Source organism: Mobula birostris, chromosome 8 (genome assembly GCF_030028105.1).
Source record: "Mobula birostris isolate sMobBir1 chromosome 8, sMobBir1.hap1, whole genome shotgun sequence".
Lineage (NCBI taxonomy): Eukaryota > Metazoa > Chordata > Chondrichthyes > Myliobatiformes > Myliobatidae > Mobula > Mobula birostris.
The window spans coordinates 90,989,051-91,015,595 of NC_092377.1; the positions used below are offsets into that span (position 1 = coordinate 90,989,051).

General features: G+C 40.9%; 1 protein-coding gene across 7 annotated transcripts in view; it reads right to left on the reverse strand.

The window, feature by feature from the left end:
- Positions 1–26,545, reverse strand: part of LOC140201476 (syntaxin-binding protein 5) — a 228,458-nt gene that overhangs the window by 108,375 nt on the left and 93,538 nt on the right. For all 7 annotated transcript variants that reach the window (XM_072265644.1, XM_072265649.1, XM_072265645.1 and 4 more), the window contains 5 exons: positions 25,388–25,535; positions 24,560–24,627; positions 20,761–20,801; positions 10,395–10,615; positions 8,496–8,674 (listed from right to left, as the gene is read on the reverse strand). In XM_072265644.1, the coding sequence (XP_072121745.1) occupies positions 8,496–8,674; positions 10,395–10,615; positions 20,761–20,801; positions 24,560–24,627; positions 25,388–25,535 (657 nt within the window). The remainder of the gene's footprint in view (positions 1–8,495; positions 8,675–10,394; positions 10,616–20,760; positions 20,802–24,559; positions 24,628–25,387; positions 25,536–26,545) is intronic.

Below are 26,545 nucleotides of genomic sequence, written 5' to 3' on the forward strand. Positions count from 1 at the left end.
CTTATCAAGTCTGTGCTTTTGTGATTTTGGCATGTTGGCCTTCATAAATCAAAATATTAAGTGCAGGAATTGGGATGTTATCTTGAAAATGTATAAGATGTTGGTGATGCCTAATTTGCATTCCAGTCAATATGGCCCCTGCGTGCAATGTTTCTTCGGTCAACATCCTCACGATAGATCATGAAACCACATATTTAACTTCTCTTATGTCTTTCATCTTGGATGTGATTCTGAAACTGTTGGAGCCTGTGATTTGCTGTTTGGAGATTGTTTGGGTATTCCAGCACTCTGCAGTGTCTAAGAGGATTCCAAGAGTCAGAGGTGGTGAGCGCAAGCAGGTTGCGGGACAGGGCGCAAGCCAATGCTCGACTGCATTTCAGCAATTAAAGCTTCCATTGTTTGCTGATTAAAATGATGAGGGAGATTGAAATATCGAGGCAAATGTAGAAGTGTGGAGATCCTTTGGGTGCTTCAGTGCAATGCAGTCTCTGAGAGGACAGGGCGCAAGCTGATGTTTGGCTTCATTTCACCGATTAAAGCGATGAGGGAGATTGAAGCATCAAGGTGGGTGTGGAAAGTGAGTGCCGGTTGCTTGTCTCTTGATCGCTGAGAATTGCTCTGCCACGTTACCAAAGAGGGGAAAAACCTGCCATTGTACCTGAAGTGTGTTACCTAGGTTTTCTGTGTTTTGGATATGGACATTGACTATAAACTCCCCCCGCCCCTTCAGTCTTATAGTTTTAAAAAAATATTCTGTGTCCACCCACCCCCCACAACTCCCCGATGATTCTTGTTTTTTTTTGAGGGGGATTTGGGAGTTGACGTGCCTGCTCCATTTTTGTTCACTTTTGTGCAAGGAGGGGGGATTTGGGGGTTGATGATCATGTTGCCTTTCTTTTCTTTCTTTGTTTCATGGCTACCCAGAAGAAGATTTCAGAGTTGTATGCTTTGAGAATAAATGAATCTTTGAGAATTATGTGCAATTCTGGTCACCTACTTACAGGAAAGATATAAATACGATTGAAACAGTGCAATGAAAATTTACAAGGATGGTGCTAGGACTTCAGGAACAATGTTATAGGTAAAGGTTGAATAGGTTAGGATTTTATTCCTTAGAGCATAGGAAAACAAGGGGAGATTTGATACACATAACTATGAGGGATTTAGATAGGGTAAATGCTAGCAGGTTTTTTCCACTGAGGTTGGGTGAGACCGAGATCTGGAGATCATGGGTTAAGGGTGAAAGATGAATTGTTTAAGTTGAATATGAGGGGGATCTTCTTCACTCAGAGGCTGGTGAGAGTATGGAACGAGCTGCCAGCACAAGTGGTGGATGTGTGTTTGATTTCAACATTTAAGAGAAATTTGGATAGGTACATGGATATTAGGGGTATGGAGGCTACGGGTCAGGTGCAAGTCAATGAGAGAAGGAAGATAATAGTTTGGCACAGCCTGAATGGGCTGAAGGACTTACTTCTGTGCTGTTGTGTTCTATGATTCTAAGACTCTTCTCCCTCCAACTCCAGAATCAGATTTAATATCACTGACATAAGTTGTGAAATTTGCAGTTTTGTGTTCCCAAACCACTGAGTGTGTGTTTTCAGTTCCTGTACTTATGAGAAGAGGGTATGTCACAGATGGTGAATGACCTTCATGATCGATGCTGCCTTCTTGAAGCTTCGCCTTTTGAACATGTCCTTGATGGTGGAGAGGCTTGTGCCTGTGATGGAGCTGGCTGAATGTACAACCCTCTGAAGCCATTTACGAACTTGTGCATTGGAGCCTCTGTACATACAGTGATGTAACCAGTCAGAATGCCCTCCATGGTACATTTGTAGAAATTGGCTAGAATCTTAAGTGACATGCCAAACCTCCTCAAAGTCCTATTGAAATATTGCACTAGCGTGAATTGGCTGTGAGTGCATCAAAATGCTGGGCCCAAGATCAATCCTCTGAGATGATGATGCCCAGGAACTTGAAATTGCTCTCTGGCTAAGTCATCATTAAGAATTGATGTGTTTTCTTCTGACTTTCCCTTCCTGGTTTATAATCAAATCTTTGGTTTTGTTGACATTTAATGCAAGGTTGTCATTGCAACACCACTTGACTAGCCGATCTATTTAATTCCAGTATGCCTCCCTGTCGCCATCTGAGATCCGGCCCACAACATTGCTGTCTTTGGCGAGTTCACTTGAGCTGTGCCTAACCACATAGTAATGACTATCAAGGGAGTAGAGTAGTGGCTAAGCATACATTCTTGAGGCACACCTGTGTTGATTGCTAGTGAGGAAAAAATGTTGCCACCAATCCATACTGACTGTTTTCTCCTGATTAGTTAAATAGGGAGGTACAGAGGCCCAGGTTTTTAAGCTTGTTGACTAGTACTGATACCACCAGAACCTGATCATTATGATGAATTTGTCCGACTAATCTGGAAAGTAGCACAGAATATACGTAGAGGCTGCAGAACCAAATATATTCAGGGATTGACCCGTGATATCAAGCAAAGTTATGATGAGTATGTCAACTTATACGACCAAGACCCGTTTGGTCAAGACACAATTGAAATGGGGGAGTCAGTTCTGTCCCTACTGAGCCAAGAGACAACAGTGTTGGCAGGAACTGATAGAAAACACAGACGTGACCAAGAACAGTAAGGAGGCATGGGCAACAGTTTGGAAACTCAACTCAGACAATAGACCACCACAGAGAATTGCTGCCGTAACACCCAGTCAGGTTACCCACCAACTGATACTTAATGGTCAACCAAATAACAAGGAACGGAGGCAAAAGAAAAAGCAAAATCAGGAGATGGAGTCAGCTCTCACAAACAGGAATAACAACTTCCCACCTCTCACCCTAGAAGGATTAAAGGATGAAGTATCACAGCTAAAATCCAACAAAGCCGCTGGCATAGATGGGATTCTTAATGAATTCCTTAAACATCTTGGACCTAAAGCACTCCACTGGCTTCTGTTCCTTTTTAACTGTTGCCTAAGATCATTAAAGATACCTAAAAAGTGGAGAAGAGCCAAAGTTGTTGCTCTCCTAAAACCCAATAAAGACCCCAACATTCCTAAAAACTACAGACTGATTTCCTTGCTCTGCACCCTCTATAAACTCTATGAGAGACTCATACTGAAAAGGATATCCCCCTTAGTCGAAGAACTTCCAACACCAGACCAAGCTGGGTTCAGGTCAGGCCGCTCTTGCTGCGGTCAAGTCCTGAACTTAACCCAGTATATTGAGGATGGCTTTGAAATTCGACAAATTACAGGGGCAGTATTCATTGACTTAACAGCAGCATATGACACTGTAAATCACAGAGGCCTTCTACTGAAATTATCTAAAATGTTAAAGAACGAAACCACAGTCAAAATAATAAGAAGCCTCCTAGAAAATTGTAGAAATGAATGGAATTAAGAGTAGAAGGCATCCACAAAAGAACAGACTACCACAGGGATCAGTCCTGGCACCTCTACTATTTAATGTCTACACAAACGACCAACCAACCTTCCCTAACACATGCAGGTTTATCTATGCAGACGACCTATGCCTAGCAACACAAGCTAACTCCTTCCAAGAAGTTGAAGTACGACTTACAGCAGTCCTTGAAGCAATGAAGCAGTATTATGAAAAATGATCTCTGAACCCAAATCCATCAAAAACTCAAGTGTGTGCATTCCACCTGAGGAATTGGGAAGCAGCTTGGAAACTCAAGATCTTCTGGTGTGGGAAGGAGCTCGAACACCATCCGACTCCAATTTACCTGGGCGTGACATTTGGCACCCAAATCCAAAAACTCCTGAGGGAAAATTGGCTCTTGCAATTCTCTCTTGAAAAAATTAGCAGGCACGAAATGGGGAGCTAATGCTCACACACTTAGATCAACTGCCCTAGCACTCTGCTATGCACCTGCAGAATACTGTGCACCTGTGTGGGGCAGATCAGCCCACGCAAAGAAAATCGACCCGTTGCTTAACGAAGCCTGCTGAATAATCATGGGCACACTGAGTCCCACACTCACTAACATAACTTACAGACTTGCAGGCATTGCTCCCCCAGAGATCTGAAGACACACTACAACAAAAATTGAAAAAGGTAAACAGAACTCGGATCCACGGCACCCACTACATCATCATGTGCCAGTTTCCAACGGCCTAAAATTGAGGAAAAGCTTTGCTACAGTGGAGGAACTACTGCACGGAACATCCCCTTAAACATGCAGGATTGACCTTTGGCAACAAACAGAAGCTAGAACCCCAGCAATACAGTGCAAGACCCCATAGAAATGTTACCAGATGGGGCACTGCTTGACAGACGGAAGTGGTGCACTCTTAACAGAGCGAGAGCCGGAGTTTGTAGGATGGGAGACAATATGGTGAAGTGGGGTTTAAAGACCAGTGAATCCTGTGAGTGTGGCGAAAAGGTGCAGAACATTGAACACGTTCTGTGCAACTGCCCACTCTCACCTGATTTAGCTGACACTGACCTACTCAACATCAACCAAACAACACTAGAGTGGCTGGCTCTCTGATGTGACAAGCTACGATGAGTACTGATAATGTTGAATACTGAGCTGTAATTGGTAAACAGTGACCCAACATAGGTATTGCTGCTGTCCAGATAGTCCAAAGCCCATGGAGAGCCAGGGAAATTGCATCCAATATAGACTTCTTGTGGTACTGGGAAAATTGCAGCTGGTTCAAGTACTAGCTCATGCAGGAGGTATTCTAGCAATGACTAAACTCTCAAAGCAATTTATCACAGTAGATCGAGTGCTACTGGTGATATTCATTGAGACCGCTCACCTTGCTCTTCTTGGACACTAATATGATTGATGATTTTTTGAAGCAGGTTGGAACTTCCAACTGGAGGAGGAAGAGACTGAAGATGTCCTTGAACTCTTGTGCCAGTTGGTCTACGCAAGATTTCAGTACCTTGTCAGGGACACTCTTGTAGTCTTATGCCTCTTTTCTTACTATCACTCTACTACACCAAGGAATTGGCTCATTATTATTGTCACATATATCAGGATATAGTGAAAGGTTTGCCTTGCATACTGTTTATACAGATTAGACCATTACACACTGCGAAAACCAAAGAAAGGCAGAATAAAGTGTAACAGCTACAGAGAAAGGGCAGTGCAGATAAACAATAAGGTACAAGATCATAGTGAGGTAGATTGTGAGGTAGATTGTGGGGTAAAGAGTCTAATTTATTGTATCAGGGAACTATTTAACAGTTTTATAACTGCAGGGTAGAAGCTGTTCTTGAGTCTGATGGTATGTGCGTGCCAGGTTTATCTACCTTCCGTCTGAATGAAGAGGGGAGATGACAGAACGTCTGGGGTGGGTGGGGGTCTTTGAATAAACTGGTTGTTTTACTGAGGCAGTGATAAGTAGGGACAAAGACCACAGAGAGTGTAAGGGAATTTTTGGGGTTGACACACGGAGCAAATAGCTTCAGCAACTGACTTCAGCCACCAAATTTCAAATGTGAATATAGACTGTAGATTAAATTTAAAATGCAGCTCTGAACAATGGGTTTCTAAGAACCATGAACCACAGTTAATGGGAAGACAAGGCAATGCTGATTTAAATTCATTATTTGGGTGTCTGTAGTGTGGGTGCAAAGAGGGAAGTGTGAAGATTTGTGGATGCAATGTAAATATGGAATTGTCCTTTTATCTTTAGTATATAAAATGTCATATAATCTTGGGTCAAGCAGGCCTTCTTTCTTCGAAAGGGGTCTCAATATGATGCCTGCTCAGTCTCATTTTGTCAAATAAAGAGATAGCCTCATGCCTATCAGTATTTCTCTCCAGTGACTTGGTTCATGTGACAACAGATAGGAGGCTGGTTTCCATGAAGTACTGAGCTGTGTCTACAACTCACTGCAGTTTCTTGTGGTCACATGCAGAATAGTTGCCATTCCAAGTCAATATGCATCCAGATAGGATGCATTTCATGGGGCAGCAATAAAAATTGGTAAGGGTCAATTGAGGGGACATCCAAATTTCTTTAGCCTCCTGAGGAAGTAGAGGTGCTGGTGAGTTTTCTTGGGCAGGTGGTTAAACAAGGACAGATTTTTGATGATGTTTACTTCAAGAACTTGAAGAATGCCACTGATGTATGCATGTGTACTACCCTCCCTCCTGAAGTCAAGATCAGCTTTTTTTGTTTTGCTGACACGGAGGAAAAGGTTATCATGACACCATGTTATTATCTTCTTCCTGTATTCTGATCAATATTTGAGATACGACCCACTACTGTGGTATCACCTGTAAAGCTGTAGATGGAGTTAGAGCATAACCCAGCCAAAAAGTCATCAGTGTTCAAGAAGTGTAGGTAGTTCAGGATGCAATCTTGGAGCACCACTGTTGAGAATAATTACAACGAAGGTGTTGCTGCCCATCCTTACTGATAGTCATCTGTTGGTCAGTAAGTCAAGGATCCAGCTGCAGAGGGAGGTGTTGACTCCCAGGGTCTGGAGTTTGTTCATGAGTTTGCTCGGAATTATAGTATTGAAGGTGGAGCTGACGTTAATAAGCATCAGTCTAATGTAGTTGTCTTTACTGTCCAGATGCTCCAGCGGTGAGCAAATATCCAGGGAGATGGTGGCTGTCATAGACATTTTTCCAGTGGTAGGTGACTTATAGTGGGGCTGGAGTTAAAGTGTGCCATGACCAGCACCCCAAAGCATTTTATGATTATAGATTTCAAAGTCACTGTGCGGTGGTTGATTAGGCACATAACTTTGTTTTTTGTAGGTAATGGAATGATAATGGCATTTTATAAGCAGGTGGGAACCACAGCCTGAAACAGGGAGAGGTTAAAAATATCTGCAAATACTCCCTGCAGGTGATCAGCAAAAGATCTGTGGATATGGCCAAGGATGCTATCTGGCCCTGAAGCTTTCTGCAGCTTCACTCTCCAGAAGACATCTTATGTCTGCAATGGTGACCATGGCCCAGGTGCACTGTAGGCTGGTTGGAGTGGGTGGTGACATATCCTTTCCCTTCTGTTCAAAAAAAAATACATAAAATGCATTTAACTCACTGGGAAGGGATGTGCTGTCGTCAGTGATGCTGCCTGACTTCATTTTGTAGCCTTTTATAGCATGCAAGTCTTGCCACAATTAGTCTGGGACTTGATTTCAGATTGGTACTGTCTCTTAGCATCTCTACCAGCTTTATGGAGGTCTTATCTAAACTTCTTATAAAGGTCAGAGTCATCCAATTTGAATGCTGCAGACCTAGACTTTAGTAGGGGGTAGATCTTCCAGTTCATCCATGATTCCTGGTTTGGGGACATCTGAATTATTCTCTTTGGTATATAGTCCTCAACACGTTTAGCGATTAAGTCCATGATGGTTGTGACATACTCATCCAGGCTGGCAGTTAATTCATTGAATATAGAGCAGTCTACAGACTTAAAAGCAGTTACACAGAAGCTCATCTGTTTCCTCAGACCAGCAATATATGACTTCCTGTATCGGATCCTTCCTTTTCAGTTTCTGTTTGTCTGCAAGGAGAAGCAGCACAGCTTGGTGGTCTGATTTACCAAAGTGTGGACAGGGGCTGGCTTGGGAGGCATCTTTGATAGTTGTACAGTTTGATGCTGTTTGGGGCCCTGGTGGAAACAGGAGATGTGCTGGCAGTATTTTGGTAACACACTCTTGAAGTTGACCTGGTTGAAGTCTAAAGGGCCTCTGGAGTTGTTGACCACAGAGTATAGTTTGTTGAGTGCAGGCTTCATGTCCATCTGAGGTAGCATGTAAACTGCAGTCAGGGAATTTTTTACAGTACTCAATTAAATAACCAGAACATCTTTAATATGTGGAAGGAAACCAAAATATCCAACAGAAACCAGAGGATAAATGACCTACTCCACATGGACAACACCCATGGACATGATTGAACCTGGACTGCTGGAGCTGAGGAAGCAACCCTAGCCACTGTGCCACCATAGGGACCAATTTATAATGAATACTATTTCTATTCCTTTAATCCATTATCAGAAGAAATAACATTTATTCAATAGGCACCCTCTTCCTATCAGCTGTGGTAATATTTTGGCAAGTGAGAAAAGGGAATGAAGGTTCAAGATCAATTATACAGCCCCGTGCAAAACATTCCACTGCATGCTGCACTGCTGGGGGTGTTTCCCTTGAAATAAGATGCTGGACTGAGGACCCACCTGGCCTTTCAAGAGATGAGAAAGATCTGTAGAAATTACTAAGAGAATCTCAATGTTTTTCCCTGATATTCCTCAAAAGTACTTTTAACACATAACGCAGCATTTGTTGAGAAGGAAAGCATAACTGATTCTAAAAGTGGCTTACAAATTAGCTATTCCTTTTCTCACATTACAAAAGTACTTCACAGACTATTAACTGATATTAAGGAAGTCTTGTAGGTCCATATATATTCAGTACTTTTTAAAAAAATGATACTGAAGAATAAAGTTGACTAATGTTTGAACAATACTCACTTCAGACAGGGCACATTATCGCGGAGGCCATCTGATGAGGTACTACTTGTGGAAGGGTGAGACTGAGAGTTTGTAGTCTGGGAATTTGACCCCGGGCATGAAATTCCCACTGATGGTGTTTGATCAGTCTCCGGTGACTCAAGATCATTAATTTCATAATGTAATCGAATTTCAAGCATCTATAGTAGAAAACACAGGAAAAAAGGTAGGGGCCTTGTTTCAGCAGTCATCTATTCATTTAAGATTTGGCATCTGACTTTGGTTTAAGCAAACTTCATTAAGTGAATGCTTGTTCACATTATCAGACTAAAATAAAGAGGGTGAAATAGGAGCTTTTAAATGGGTTCATGAAGGACAATGCCACAGCATCAACCCTGGTGGTCACAATTTCAGAGCCTAGATTCAACAAACTTGAATGTCTAAAATCTTAAATTTGTAAGAGCTGATCAATGCCTGATAGAAAATTAGCACAGTTTTCAGTCCCATAAAATCTCTGAGGTAAACTATATTTCAATGTTCTCTACTCTTTTTGACAGCCTGTTATTACTTCAGTATAATTTTCAATGTCCTTTGGCAAGTTTGCAGACAACACAAAGGTTGGTGGTGTTGTAGATAGTGTAGAGGATTGTCGAAGATTGCAGGGAGACATTGATAAGATGCAGAAGTGGGCTGAGAAGTGGCAGATGGAGTTCAACCCGGAGAAGTGTGAGGTGCTACGCTTTGGAAGGACAAACTCCAAGGCAGAGTACAAAGTAAATGGCAGGATACTTGGTAGTGTGGAGGAGCAGAGGGATCTGGGGGTACATGTCCACAGATCCCTGAAAGATGCCTCACAGGTAGATAGGGTAGTTAAGAAAGCTTATGGGGTGCTAGTTTCCATAAGTCGAGGGATAGAGTTTAAGAGTGGCGATGTAATGATGCAGCTCTATAAAACTCTGGTTAGGCCACACTTGGAGTACTGTGTCCAGTTCTGGTCGCCTCACTATAGGAAGGATGTGGAAGCATTGGAAAGGGTACAGAGGAGATTTACCAGGATGCTACCTGGTTTAGAGAGTATGCATTACGATCAGAGATTAAGGGAGCTAGGGCTTTACTCTTTGGAGAGGAGGAGGATGAGAGGAGACATGATAGAGGTGTACAAGATAATAAGAGGAATAGATAGAGTGGACAGCCAGCGCTTCTTCCCCAGGGCACCACTGCTCAATACAAGAGGACATGGCTTTAAAGTAAGGGGTGGGAAGTTCAGGGGGATATTAGAGGAAGGTTTTTTACTCAGAGAGTGGTTGATGCGTGGAATGCACTGCCTGAGTCAGTGGTGGAGGCAGATACACTAGTGAAATTTAAGAGACTACTAGACAGGTATATGGAGGAATTTAATGTGGGGGGTTATATGGGAGGCAGGGTTCGAGGGTCGGCACAATATTGTGGGCCGAAGGGCCTGTAATGTGCTGTACTATTCTATGTTCTATGAAATTTCCAACATTATAGAGTTTTGATGGAGTAAATAAGCAGACGTTTTCCTGACAGGAAGGTCAGTAACGGGAGGACACATTGGCATGAAACAGGCAACAAAACAGGGAAGATATGAGGAGATCTTTCATTAGGCAGAGATGATCTAGAATGTACTATCTCACTGGGCAAGGGGAGCACTGTATGTACAATATGAATTCTCAAAGAATAGTTGGTTAAGTATTTGCCAGGGAAATAATATAGATGGGGAGAAAGTGGGACTAATTGTAGAGTTCTTTCAAAAAGCTGATCAAAAAGGCTGTACTATATAATTTAATGATACATTTCAAAACTTCACTATCAAGAGTATGGCTAATTATATTCACATGCTCATTATAAATATTAACTAATATCATTGCATATGTGCAAATATAATAACTAATATCACACCTGGATAATATCTGTTGTCACTTCTTGTTTGCTGAATTTGTAAACAATTACATGAGCTGATACGCCCGCCACACACAACATTCTGCTTTCAGGACACCATGAGATTATCTGAATGGCATACGGATCTTCATCCACTATATCTGTGTATGGTTTGTCCTCCTTATTTCGAGATTTTTCAAATACTTTGGATGTCTTCATCTTGTACAAAACTTGTAACGTTACTAGCAAATAAGAAAAATGTGGAGAATATGGAGATTGAATCAAAGCTAGATAAGTTTGTCCCAAATTAAAAATAAACTGATTAAATATTGACCATTTTATCTTTGACAGACTGTAATATAAGTAGGTAATATCACTGCTTTCTAGTTACATTATACCAAAGAACCAAACAGCAGCCCAAAGGAGGTCAAATATATTTGCCATGCCTCACTCTTGGATATGACCATGTTTGAATGTCTTCTAATCCAAAAAAATTTGCAATATCCTGTGAGATAAGTTTCCTCCATAGCAGGAACTAACTGAAGCAAAAGATGATAAAGTGACAAATTAACCAATAACTTACATAAATTGAACCAATTCATGCACACTGCCAGAAAAAAAGGGAATTCTTCAGTAATCAAATTAAATGCCTTTCCATAAACTAGTTATATAAAAAAAGAATTTGTTCTTTCAGAAACAAACATCCGATAGCCACTACCCTGTTGTATAGTGATCATCCAACATCCTACGTCGTTTACCAAAGAGCTCAAAACTACACTTACTTGTCTAAACTTGGTTGAAAGTTAACAAATTTGAAGCTTATAAACTAAGAATATTTAAACCAAAGCCTGTAAGTCCAAGGGAACCTTAACTAATAGTCTCATGCTTCTTTAAAACAAGAGAAAATCTGCAGATGCTGGAAATCCAAGCAACACACACAAATACTCAGCATGCCAGGCAGCCTCTATGGAAAAAAGTACATTTTGCTGCCCGGCTTACTCAGTTTCCCCAGCATTTTATGTGTGCTTCTCATGTTCCTTTTTGGTTTACATGATGAAAACAGTGCCCAACATATGATTACGTTGAAAGAGAAGTAATGAAAGAAGTAGATTTAAATTGTTCTTTTCCTTGAGTTTTAAATTGGATAGGATGCATAAGTGAAGAATGATACAGCACAGGAAGTAGCCCTTCAGCCCGCCATGTCTGTGCTGACCAAAACAGAATTTCACAACATGGAGACAATCTGTTGCCTGTATGCACTTGACACATTATAAGTATGTAATTTAAAGTACTGGGCAGTTATCGAGGTCCAATCATCCTGTCAAAGCCCAATTTAGAGGTGGACCAATACCTCCAAGTTAAAGTTTTGATGACGATATTGAGAAACACAATAAACAATTCAATGATGAAGTATAATCACACCACTGTTAATTATTGAATTTGTTATCTCTTACAAGATATATGGCCAGTTGGCCTATGAAGTTGTGCTGGCTCTTTCAGCATACCATTGACCCTTCCCCTCTCCATTTACTTCCCCATAGCTGCTACTACAGCTGTACTCAGAGGGGACACAAGGATAGAACTCAAAAATAGGAAGGGTACAATCACTCTGATGGGATTGTAATACAAAACACGCAATAGCCACTAGGACATTGAGGAACAGATATGCAGGCAGATTAAGGAAAGTTTTAAAAACAATAGGGTTGTTGTAATGGGAGTCTTCCAAAAAAATCTATTCAACCCTCTTGGAATTGTTCATGTTTTATTGTTTTACAACATTGAATCATAGTGTATTTAATTTGGCTTTTTTAACCTTAGTCAACAGAAAGGCTCTTGTGGCAAAGTGAAAATATATTTCTACAAATTGATCTAAATTTGTTACAATTATTAAACACAAAATAATTCATTGTATAACTTTCTCACCCTCTTCAAGTCGGTATTTAGTATATGCACCTTTCGCAACAGCTTTACACATCTGGACACTGCAATTTTTCCGCATTCTTCTTTACAAAACTCCTCAAGCTCTGTCAGATTGCATGGGGATTGTGAGTGAACAGCCCTTTTCAAATCCAGCCACAAATTCTCTATTGGATTGAGATCCGGACTTTGACTTGGCCACTCCAGGACATTAACTTGGTTGTTTTTAAAACCATTCCGGTGCAGCTTTGGCTTTATGCTTGGGATCATTGTCTTGCTGGAAAACAAATCTTAATCCCAAGTCTCAGTTCTCTTGCAGACTGTATCAGGTTTTCCTCTAGGATTTCCCTGTATTTTGCTACATTCATTTTATCATCTACATTCACAAGCCTTCCAGAGCCTGCTGCAGAGAAGCATTCCCACAGCATGATGCAGCCACCACCATGCTTCACAATTGGGATGGTGTGCTTTTGATGATGTGCGAAGTTTGGCTTACGACAAACATAGCATTTAGTCTGATGGCCAAAAAGCTCAATTTTAGCTTCATCAGACCATAGAACCTTCTTCCAGCTGACTCAGAGTCTCCCACATGCCTTCTGGCAAACTCTAGCTGAGATTTCATGAGGGTTCACCCCCACCCCCACCCCCAACAGTGGCTTTCTCTTTGCCGCTTTCCCATAAAGCTGCGACTGGTGAAGCACCGGGCAACAGTTGTTGTATGCACAGTCTCTCCTATCTCAGACGCTGAAGTTTATAATTCCTCCAGAATTGTCATAGGTCTCTCTGTGGCCTCCCTCACTTTTCCTCTTCTTTCATGGTTTTTGGGGACAGCCTGCTCTAGGCAAATTTATAGCTGTGCCATATTCTTTCCATTTCTTCATGATTGACTTAACCATTATCCTAGGGATATTCAGTGACTTGGACATTTCCTGACTTGTGCTTTTCAATAGCCTTTTTGTGAAGTTGCTTGGTGTGTTCTTTTGTCTTCATGGTGCAGTTTTTGCCAGGATATTGACTCACCAGCAGTTGGACCTTCCAGATACTGGTCTATTTTTACTACAATCAATTGAAACACCTTGACAGGTGATCGCTATTTAAGTAATTATGTGACTTTCTAAAATCAATTGGCTGCACCAGTGATGATCTTGTGTGTCATATTAAAGGTGTGTGTGTGGGGGGGGGGTGACTATTAATGCAATCAGTTACTTTGTGTTTAATTTAGATCAATTTGTAGAGAGTGGTTTTTACTTTGACATAAAAGTGTCTTTTTCTGTTGATCAGTGTCAAAAGAAGTCAAATTAAATCCACTGTGAGCCAATGTTGTAAAAAAAACATGAAAACTTCTGGGTGAGGGAGGAAGAGGAGTGAATACTTTTAATAGGCACTGTAAACTGGGACCATCTTAAATTTTGATGGGACAGAATATGTTAAGTGCATCCTGGAGGATTTCTTAAATCAGTATGTAGATAGTCCAGCAAGAGGATGTGCTGTACTGAATCTGCTGTTGGGTAATGAGCCTGGCCAGGAGTCCGACCTTTCAGTGGGTGACAAATTAGGGAACAGTGACCACAACTCATTAAGTTTTAAGATAGTTATAGATAAGTATAGACCTTGTGGGAGAGTATTAAACTGAAGTAGAGAGAGGGCTTGGAGTGAGAAGGGGGAGGAGGAGGCCGGCTGAGTTGGCTCGACTGGAAGCTGGCTGTGTTTTGCTTGATGCGTGAATGTGGTTTGGAACCTGTTGAGGGAAAGAGAGTGGGGAAGGAACGGAAATTGCTGGGAGGGGGTTGTGTGGGTCCGGTAATGGCGGACAAGATAAGAGGCGGGGTTGAGGGAAAGAAAGTGGAGAAAGAGAGGGATAGAGACTTGGGACCAGAGGTAGGCAGCTGGGGAGAGGTGGATTATTGTGAAGGGAGAAATAAAGGGAATGAGGAGGTAGTGAGGGGTCGGATGAATAAAAACCGAGACAAAGGGAATAAAAGAATAAGAAATGATAGTGGAGAAAGCTCTGAAAGTGAGGAAGATGAACAAGCTCAGAGAGGAGGTGTTGTCATAATTAGGTTTAATGAGAAGGCTCAGGAACATATGAAGAAAATTAACCCATTTGTGCTAACAACAACTCTGACAAATAAGGTAGGGGAAATAGTATTTGCAAAAGTCCTTAATGATGGCAACATATTGGTAAGATGTGCGAATAAGGAACAACTTGAGAAAGCACTCAAGCTAAAAGAGATAGGAAAATGCAAGGTGGAATACACTGGGAGGGTGGGAGCACAAAACAGTGGTTGTAAAGGAGTGATCACGGGGATACCAATGAGTATAAATATGGAGGAGATAAAGAGGAATATCAAAGGAGGGAAAGTAACGAATGTTCAAAGACTGAAAACAACAAAGGAAGGAGTGAAAAAGGAAAGTGAATCAGTATTGATTGAATTTGAAGAAGAAAGAGTGCCAAGGAAGGTGTTCCTGGGTTTCATGAGTTACCCAGTAAGGGTGTATGTGCCAAAGCCACTGAGGTGCTATAACTGTCAAAGGTTTGGACACGTGGCTAAAAACTGTAAAAGGCAGAGGAGATGTGCTAGATGTGAGCGTGATCATGAATATGGAAAGTGCGGAACAGGACTTCAACCAAAATGCTGCAATTGTGGAGGAGCTCATAATGTTGCATATAGTGGGTGTGAGGTTGTCAGACGGGAGACTAAGATTCAAGAAATAACAGTGAAAAGAAAGATCACTTATGCAGAAGCTGTAAGAATGTCAAGAGAACAGAATAATGCTCCTAATGAACAGGGAGCAATAGGGATACGAGAGATGCAACAAAGAACAAATGACAGGATTTATGTAGACAAAAAGGCTCTAGTAACATTCATTGCAGGAGTGATTAATAGTACGGCTGAGGTAAAGTCAAAAAGTGACAAAATTCAGCTGGTGGTAAAAGCAGCAGTAAACCATTTAGGGTTAATAGGACTGACATGGGAGGAAGTGAGGGAGAACCTCAGTAATCAGTCAAGCCAGGAAGTGTCATGTGTTGGTTAATATCAATTATGGTGATTCTTTTACAATGGAATGCAAGGAGCTTACTGGCCAATAGCCAGGAATTCAAGCACTTTATTAAAGAAATGGTTGTAAAACCGGATGTAGTGTGTATTCAGGAAACTTGGTTAAAACCAACTTTAGACTTTAGATTGTATATGGGTATACAATGATAAGGAAAGACAGAAATCTAGGGGGAGGAGGGGGTTGTGCTATGTTAATCAAGCAAGGTATACCATATAGGGTACTGGAAAAAGGAGATGATCAGGAATACATAATGGTGGAAGTGTGGGAGAGAGGGGAGGGAGTGGTTATAATTAACTACTACAATCCATGTAAAAGGTTGGATTTGGACACCCTATTAAAGATACAAGGACAAAACAGACATAAAGTAGTGTGGTGTGCAGATTTCAATGCTCATAGCACAATATGGGGGGATCAGATTACAGATCCAAATGGAAAGGTAATTGAAGATTTGATGGAAGAAAGGGCTTTGGTGTGTATGAATGATGGTAGCGGCACAAGGATAGATATAACAACAGGAACTGAGTCAGTGTTAGATATTACGTTAGTGTCTAATACCTTGGCTGGCATTAGTAACTGGGGAGTTTGGACTGCTTCAACAGTAGGCAGTGATCACTACCCAGTTTTGTGTTCAGTGGGTGAAAGAGTTGAAGTAAGACCAGATGGCGGAACCCCAAAGTGGGTGTTTGAAAAAGCTGATTGGGGTAAGTTCCAGAAGTTGAGTGAAGAAGGGTTGACAAAGATTGATATTTCTGGAAATGTAGATGAATTAAATAGTCAGGTGACTTCAGCAATTATCATGGCAGCAGAAGGATCTATACCTAGGAGTAAAAATAGGATAAATAGAAAACTGGTACCATGGTGGACAGAGGAATGTTGTCAGGCTGTAAAAAACAGAAATAGAGCATTCAGGCTAGTTAAAAGAACCCATAATATGCAGCATTTGGTTCAATATAAGAAAGCACAGGCAGTGGTGAGAAGAACTATACGTCAAGCTAAAAGGGCAAGTTGGAGGAGTTTTTGCGACAAGGTAGGAAGAACAACACTTGTGGGAGAGATATGGGGAATGATTAAGAGGATGGGAGGAGATAGAAGGGAATGGGAATATCCAGTAATGATATCTGAGGAGGAAACTGCAGTCTCCAGTAGGGATAAGGCTGAGGTCATGGCCAAGTCATTTGTACTGATACACAGTTCAGAAAATTTGTCTGAAGAAGGGAGAAGAAGAAGGGAAAGAATAATGAGCCAACACCCAGGTGTGTTAAGCAGGAGGGAAGGAACAGATGATATAATTGATGATCCATTTACATTAGCAGAAATGGTGAGAGCAATAAAGAGATCGAGACCAACCTCCCCAGGGAAAGATCTGATATGCTCTGTGATGCTAAAAAATCTTGGAGAAGGAGCGCTCTTGAAGTTGCTGCATTTTTATAACAGAGTGTGGGAGGAGGGAAGATTACCAAGTGCATGGAAAGAAGCAGTAGTAATTCCAATAAGGAAGCCTGGCAAGGATCTGTCAAAACCCACTAGCTACAGACCAATTGCATTAACATCAAGTATATGTAAGATAATGGAAAGAATGATAACAGAAAGGTTATCATATGAACTTGAGAAAAGGGGAATGCTGGCAAGTTATCAGAGTGGTTTTAGAAAGGGAAGGAATTCCATGGACTCAGTGATTATGTTAGAGACTGAAATAAGGAAGGCCCAGGCAAATAGAGAGTCAGTAGTGGCAGTGTTCTTTGACATTGAAAAAGCCTATGATATGATGTGGAAGGAAGGATTATTAATTAAACTGCACAAGATGGGGGTTGGTGGGAGAGTTTTTAATTGGATTAAAGATTTTTTGTTTGGTAGAAAAATTCAAGTTCAGATTGGATCAGAATTATCAAAACAGTACATAGTGGAAAATGGCAAGAGAAGAGATTGCTGGGGCCTTGACTAATATCCTTAAGTCCTCTCTACCCAAAGGCAAGATCCCAGAGGACAGGTGATTAGTTAATGTTGTTTTATTATTCAAGACGGGAACCAAGGATAATCCTGGAAACTATAGACCAGTGATTCTCAGGGAAGTTACTGGACAGAATTTTTAGGGATAAGATTTATGAGCATTTGGAAACCCTTGGCCTAATAAGGACAGCCAACATGGCTTTGTGCGGGTCAAGTCGTATCTTACTAATTTGAGTTTTTTTGACGAGGTGACGAGGGTAATTGATACAGGTAGAGCTGTGGATACTGTCTACATGGATTTCAGTAGGGCATCTGACAAGGTTCCTCATGGGAGGCTCATCCAGAAGATTAGGATACATGGGATAAATGGTGAATTGCATGCTCGGATTTAGAACTGGTTTCCCCATAGAAGACAGGATGCCGGTCGAGGGGCTCTATTCTAATTGGAGGTCTGTGATTACTGGTGTTCAGCAGAGATCTGTTTGTGATGTATATAAATGACCTGGATGCAAATGTAAATGGGTGGGTTAATAAGTTTGCAGATGATGGTGTTGTGGCAGTGTAGAAGACTGACAAAGTATATAGCAGGATATAGATCAGTTGCAGATATGGGCAAGGAAATGACAGATGCCGTTTAACTCGGCCAAAGGTGAAGCGTTGAACCTTGATAGGTCAAATGTAAAGAGGTAGTACACTATTAAGGGCAAGACCCTTAACAGTGTTGATGAGCACAGGGATCTTGGTGTCCAAGTTCATAGTTCCCTGGAAGTGGCAACACAGATTGGTAGGGTGTTAATTAGGCATATTGCAAGCTTGTATTTATTAGTCAAGGAATTGAGTTCAAAAGTCAGGAAGCTATGTTACAGCTTTATCCAACTCTAGTTAGGCCACATCTGGAGTACTGCATACAGTTCTGTTTGCCCATTACAGAAAAGGTGTCAAGACTTTGGAGAGGGTGCAGAATAGGCTAACCAGGATGCTGCATGGATTAGAGGGCATGTGCTATAACAGGAGGTTGGACAAATTTGGGTTGTTTTCTCAGGAGCAGCGGAGGCAGAGTGGAGATCTAGAAACACAGAAAACCTACAGCACAATACAGGCTCTTTGGCCCACAATGCTGTGCTGAACATGTAGTTACTTTAGAAATTACCTCAGGTTACCCATAGCCCTATATTTTTCTAAGCTGCATGTACCTATACAGGAGTCTCTTAAAAGACCCTATTGTATCTGCCTCAATCACCATCGCCGGCAGCCCATTCCATGCACTTAGCACCCTCTGCATAAAAAAAACTTACTACCGACATCTCCTCTCTACCTGCTTCCAAGCACCTTAAAACTGTGTCCTCTCGTGTTAGCCATTTCAGCCCTGACAGAGGTTGATAAGATTATGAGGCATAGATAGAGTAGACAAACCATATGTTTCCCAGGATTGAAATGTCTAATACCAGAGGGCATGCATTTAAGCTGAGGAGGGCAACTTTAAAGGACAGGTAAGGGACAAGTTTTTTTTAAATATACAGGGTGGTGGGTGCCTGGAACGTGGGTAGAGGCAGATACATTAGGGACTTTTCAGAGATGCTTAGATAGGCACATGAATGTGAGGGGAAAATGGAGGGAAATGGACATTGTATAAGCATAAGGGATTAGTTTAGTTGGCCATTTGATTACTAATTTATTTGGTTCAGCACAATAGTGTGGGCTGAAAGGCCTGTTTCTATACTGTACTCTTCTCTGTTTAGCTTTTAATTTAGAGGATACAGCTCTTCCGGTCCTTTGAGCTGCACCATCAGCAACCCTAAATGAATCATGGGACTATTTACAATGACCAATTAACATACTACCAGTACAACTTTAGACTATGGGAGGAAACGGGAGCACCCAAATGAAACCCACACATTTCATGGGGAGGACGTATAAACACCTTACAGAGAACACACAGGCCTCAATGGAATGGAAGGAAAGGTCTCAGCCCAAAACGCCAACTGTTTACTCTTTTCTATGGATGCTGCATGGCCTGTCGTGTTCCTTCAGCATTTTGTGTGCATTCTTTACAGAGAATGCTGGGATTGAACTCTGAAGTCTGATGCCCTGAGCTGCATTAGTGTTGCACTAACTGCTACGCTGCCATGGCACCATATGTTGGAGGAATTCCTGGAGGAATATAGTAAGCTGTGTTCTATGTTCTCTAACAACGCACACAAAATACTGGAGGAGCTCCAGAAGGCCAGGCAGCATATATGGAAATGAATAAACAGTCGATGTTTTGGGCTGAGAACCTTCGTCAGGACTGGAAAGGGAGAAGAGGCCATAATAGGGTGGCGCAGGAAGGGAAGGAGTACAAGCTGGTAGGTGATATGTGAAACCAGGTGAGGGGAGGGTGAGTAGGGTGGGAGGGGTAGAAGAAGTGAAAAGCTGGGAGGTGATAGGTGGAAGAAGTAAAAGGCTGAACAAGAAGGAATCTGACAGGAGAGGACAGTGGACCAGGGAAAGAAAGGGAAGTGGAGCGTGCACCATAAAGAGGTGATGGACAGATGAGAAGAAAAGGGTCCTCTGCTATCAGAATTTTTCTCTTGAACTTAATTCCTTGACTAAGGGCAACACACCATGTCTTCTTAACATCCCTAGCGACTTGCATGGCAACTTTAAAGGGATCAGTGTGGATGTGGACCCAAAGATTCCTCTGTTCCTCCACACTGTTAAGAATCCTACAATTAATCCTGTATTCTGCCTTTAAATCCGATCCTCCAAAGTGAATCACTGCACGTTTTTCTGGGCTGTACTCCATCTGCCACTTCTCAGACCAGCTCTACATTCATCAATGCCCCATTGTCACCTATTCCTCCAGGAGTCTTCCTGCAATTTGTGGGTGTTGCTCTGGATTTCCAGCCAATGCAGAATCTCTACGTTTATGATTACTTCCCTATAACCCATTCTCTTACATTCCCATCAACTCCATTTTGATTCTCCTATCTCATCGACACCAGTTCTAATTTATAGTCACCAGTTAACCTGATTTTCTTTGGGATGTGATACAAAACTGAAACACTGAGGAGAAACCCAGCGAGTCACAGGCAGAATGCTCAAATTCACATAGACAGCACCAGAGGTCAGGATTGAACCTGCTGCACTACTTTGCCTCATTAATAACTTAGCTTATTTTAAGCCTTGAGAACACTAGAAATCTCAATTATCATGAAAACTATTAAAATAAATTTGACTGCAACCCAAGAGCCTCTTGCATAATTCAACTGCTTGCTGGAAAATTCCTAACCTATCGGTAATTGGCACAATGAATTTGATTCAGAAGGTAACCCTAACTTGCCCAAATGAAGCAATGCAATGCCATTAACTTTGTAAAGCAACATCATCCTCAAACCATGATGTTCATAATTGGACAAAAATTGCAGTAGTGACTCTTGCCGAGCAGCATTATATGCATGAGAATGAAAGTTCCTCAACTTACTGGCTGAAGCATCCCAGAACTTCAGTGATCCATCTGCATGCCTAAATGACGAAGGGGCAGTGGGAAAAGACGTAAGATTTAGTATTATTTGCAATTTCAAGATTTTTGACCAAACAGAAGGCAGAAAGGCATACTTCCCTTGCATATTAAAATTCACCGTAAAATCCTGTCAGTTTTTTAAATTGTAGACACCTACCTCTCTAGGTTTCTGCACAAATGTGAAAAAATATAATTTTGAATCCAAAACAAAATAACCTCATTAAAAACGAGTCTTCAGGAAGTAGAGAGTTTAACATCAAAGTGGCCGTGTTATCTGTTCTAACACACAGAGAACTGGAGAAACTCAGGTCAGACAGCATCTATGGAGAGTAGTGGATAGTTGAAAACCCATTGCCCTTCTCTGTCCATAAGACAAAGGAGCAGAAATCGGTTATTCGGCCCGAGTCTGCTCTGCCATTTTATCATGAGCTGATCCATTCTCCCATTTAGTCCCACTCCCCCGCCTTCTCACCATAATCTTTGATGCCCTGGCTACTCAGATACCTGTCAATCTCTGCCTTAAATACATTCAATGACTTGGCCTCCACTGCCACCAGTGGCAAAAAATTCCATAGATTCACCACCCCCTGGCTAAAAAAATTTCTTCGCATCTCTGTGCTGAATGGGCGCCCTTCAATCCTTAAGTCATGCCCTCTCACACTAGACTCCCCCATCATGGGAAACAACTTTGCCACATCCACTCTGTCCATACCTTTCAACATACAAAATGTTGCAAGACTGACCCCAGTTTTAATGCCTGCCAAATTTTAACCATACCCTCTGGCCTCCCTGAAGCAGAACAGTCTATCCTTAGCAGAGGCCTCATCTTTGTACTTGTATGTGCAGCTCAATACATTCTCTGCCTGCCATGATGCTAATCCCCTTTTCCATCACCTCTGTACCTACTGTTTTCGAATCCCTCACCGATTACCCTTTCTCACGCTTCAAACACTACTCATCCTCCTCTTAGGACACCGCCTTTTGGCCTTTTGCCACTGGCATCAAGCCACTGTTCCCATACCTTATCACTTCTGAATAGCTCCTCTCCACAGCCTCCCCTGGGCACCTTTCATGCTATCTGTTCTGTTCCGGTGTTTTCTTGTTTTAATTTGTTCTTAAAATATGAACGTGACTGACATGTATTTCTCTTTTTCAGTTACTCTGACATGACAGTGGGTCCAATGCAAGGTCTGACAGTGCTCCCACAATACTCAATGTCAAGGATCTTAGGTTGTTGTCATCAATATACAATTCGTTATAACATGTTATGTTCATAGCAACAAAGACAAAATGCTGGAGGAACTCACAGCAGGTTAGGCAGCATCTATGGAAATTAATATGTTATGTACATATATATTACAAATGGAGGTGATTAAACCAAAACTGAACGTGCCAGGGAATCAATGCTAGAGATTGCCGTTGAGTACAAAAAGAGCCAAAACAGGAATAATAATCGAAGACTTAACTCTTCAATGGTATAGACAAAGGCTAGCATTTGTTAATTTGCTCAAAAATCATTGCCCTAATCTAAGGGTTATCATAATCGGTTGGAAATAATTTTGGGACAAGGAGGAAGCTATGACAGACCTTGTCCCTTATTTGAGATTAAATTATGCTTCTCTCTCGGCATCAAATACACTCAATTATCACAAATATTTTAACCAGGTACTTTGCTTGTCAAGTTAGTGCTGAATTTATCAAACAAAATATGTCATACACTTCCTTTGAATTTTTAAACCCACTTCCATCAATCACCATACTTTCAATCCATAAACTTGGTAACAAATGGGATTCCCAAAGTCTAAAATGCAGAAAGGGGGAAGAGAAGAAAAGGGAGAACAGGATGTTACAGATTGATATTTCTTCACCAGAACTGGAAAAATGCATGAACTTGTTAAATCTTTCCTCATAGTACAAGTAAAGAAACAAAAGATTAGGAGTAGAAATTCTGTCCTTCCAGGTGAAGCAGTGATTCACTTTTACTTCCAATTTACTACATTTGGTATTTATAGTGTGCTTGTTTACATTAAGGAAATCAGATGTAGGTTGGGTGACTTTTTTTTGCAGAACATGTCTATTCAGTCAATGATGGTAGCCTTGAGCTTCCAATCACCTTCATTTTAATTCTTTATCTCGCTAATACCATGATTTCTGACTCTGCCTCCTGCATTATTCCAATGATGCCAAATGTTAATGCAAGAGGGGCAACACCTCATCTTCTTTCAGGACATGATGCAAGCTTTGGGTGTCAATAACTAATTCAACCATTTATAGCTAACTCACCCCCCTCCCACAGATATTGCTGATTACTTCAAGTTTTAATCCAACTTCTCTTTTTGCCGTAATTCAATGATTACCATGCGAACTTTGGCCTGCACCCCAAAATACATATTCACTATTTCTGCTTATTTGACTATGCGTTTTTCAGTTCTTACAAAGGCACATGGAATTCAGATTAATTTATCTATCACATATATTGAAACAAATAGTGAAATGTGTCGCTTGTGTTATCAACCAACACCTGAGGATGTGCTGGGGGAAGCCTGAAAGCATCACCATAGATTCTGGTGTCAACATAAGATGCCTATAATGATTACAGAACACCATGACAATAGCAACAAAACAAGGCCCATCTCTTAAATCTCACTGCATCCATGGCATTTGTCTTTCCGAAACTGAGCCGTTTTCTCTCAGGAATAACAACTGTTACCTCTCAGGTGTATAAAATGGATCTACACCATAGTATGTTCTTCTAGATCTTCTTGATTTACTGGTCAATAAATTTGTCCATGATTATCAATGACACTGCTTGTCTTATCACTTCTCGAACTTTAGTTGTTATTTTGAGACATGCATTCAAACACTGAGATTGACATTTTACCTGTGATTAGGAGTATAAATGCCATCAGTTCCAAACAAAATTTGGAAGATCTACCCTTATTTTGAACCTACAAAGTCTGCTAACAGATAAACATTCATGCATCAATGGACTGTTACATTTATCTTGCTCATTTTTCATTATACAGTCTAAAAATGGTCTGCTTCTTTGTAATTTCTGGGAAATACTGGTTGAAACTCTCTGAACCAGCCACTCCAGTCATCTGACACATTTTGAATCTGGAAGCCATTAGTTTGCAAAGAAGACACCAGGACAAACAGTCATATCAGTCATATTAACATTGTGTGTCAGCAAAATTAGTTACAGAATTAAAATAAATGTTTTTAGAGAATTTATCTGGGGGTAATAACCAAACACAAAATGTGCAGAGAACTAGTTTGCGAAGGACAATCATCCACAGACTGGAGGCTTGTGGTGGGAGGCAAATTAAAGAACAGGCAGAGTGAACTGGCGAGCCTGGCAAGTGGGCAGACATTTATGTTGGGGATGCTCAGATGATTTTCTGGTCCGGCACTCTGTCAGGACCCAAAGATGTTAGACTAAAATACTTCAACCTGTACTATTAACAGTAAGTATTCTTGACTACACAATAAACTCACTACCATTGAGCTAGCATGCTTTCTTTCACCCATTAGTAACAAGGCTACCTTTGTACTATATGTCTCTACAAGATTAATGGTGCTAGAAGAGGCATATAAACAACTCCTTGAATAGATTTGCATCAACTTCTATTTCTTAATCTATAAAGACCACCCACAAGTGCAAGTTTTTTTTTTTGAAAACAAATAAACATCATATGAAACAAAACTTAAGCTTCAAACTGAGTAAAGACTGATTCGAGACTGAATTTTGTTTACTTACCCTGTAATAATTATCTCTGGGTAGCTCTGAGTGCCCAAACCCCAATTACCTCCATTAATCGGCCATTCCTAGAAGATATAATGAAAATAAACATAGGCAGCATAATAATTTCTTGTTGGAAAAAGTCTCTTCTCACGTAGCATACGAACCAAAAACTTATGCAATCATCTAGCCCTGTTCTATTGGATAAGAAAGCTGTACTTCTAAGCAGGATCTTCAAGGTTCATACCTCTACTTCACTTTTATCTTGAAGTAGGAAACAATGAGTACTGCAGAAAGCATGGGAGGAACAACACAGTCCTCAAGCTCTCAATCATATTGAATGTAGCTTAGACTAGAACAGAACAGTGGACAGCTGTAGCTCTAAGTCATTCAGCTATTTGGTAATGTGGTACATGGTAGATTTATTCAGAAACATATGGTGTTGAAAGCAGAAAGAAAACATGTGCCAGTGATAGAGCCTGTCACTATATAAATGCATTAAAATAAGATACTGGCTCCTCTTTAAAGTTTCTTGGTGTGTATCAGTAACAATTTAAATACTATGCAAAACCACTAAAATAAAGACCAGTAAATCCATACTTTTATATTGAAATATGAAGAACTCTGAATTAGGCTGGAGCAATACTAGAAATTCAGAGATTGTCTCTTTACAAAACTGGCAGGAGCACAGAATACTTAGACACTACTCTTGCAATGGTGTGACATATAGCATACTCTAAATAGCAAGCATATTGTAAGCTACATTATGCAAACTTCTGCGAAAGTGATTGAAAACACAAGTCCCTGGCTGAACAAACTTTTTGAATTGTAAAAAAAAATTAAAACCTTTTTACTATATCCTTGCCGCTTCTGCTTTGCCCCTACAGAATAAAGTGCAGGAATTAGGTCAACAGGGCAGTCAGCAAAATATTCGCAGCAGGTGACAGGCGATTCATGTATATCCAAAGGGTAAGGGTTCTCAAATATAGGGTAACTGGAAGACAAAAATATCAACAGGCACTTAACCAATTTTAAAGGACACTGTGGCAAGTTTTTCATTAAAAAGAAATGCTAAAATTACTTCGCTCCAATAATGTAGCAATAATGTAAATTTTAATAAAACTTTTCAGATGAGTTCATTTCAAATAATGAACTGTGCAAAATGTGATCACTGCCAACACCTAGTTATGACAGAAGGGTGCTACTGCTTGAGATTTGTCCACAGACTGAGTTTTTCCATTTCCTTCCACTAACTAATAGTTAACAACATACTTTCTCCAACAATGTTTAACACTTTTAATGAGGCCTACAAGGAGCATCAACACTTATCAAATAGACTGGTAGTCAGTTTAAAATATGCAGATCTAAACTGAAGAAAAGGCAGAAAAGTTAATCCATACTGTTGAATGAAATGTGATATGAAACAAATTATGCCAAGGCAGAAATTTTTTTTTGTTATCTGCACATAAAAGGGTTTTCTAAATTTAGACCTACCCCGGTTCTAGGCACCCCAGAGAAAATATCTTCTATCATTTCAGCACGGTATCTTGAAATTTCAATCAAATTCCCATTAACTTGTTTGTTCACCATGATTGTCCTTGGCAATTTTTTTTCTACGGAAGTGCTTTGGCATTGCCTTCTTCTGGAAAGTGTCTTTACAAGGCAGGTGACCCTAGCCATTATCAATACTCTTCAGAGATTGTCTGCCCGGTGTCAGTGATTGCACAACCAGGACTTGTGATATGCACCAGCTTATCAGATGACCACTTGCTCCAATGGCTTCACGTGACTCTGATTCGGGGGGTGGGGGGGCTAAGCAGGTGCTACACCTTGCCCAAGGGTGACCTGTAGGCTAGTGGAGGGAAGGAACACCTTACACCTCCTTTGGTAGAAAAACATCTCCACCCCACCACCCGGCATAAACTATAAGTTCCTTAAAACCTTAGTTTGTTTATCAAGTTTTTTGTAATTTACCATTGTTACTATTGAAATAAAACTTACAAT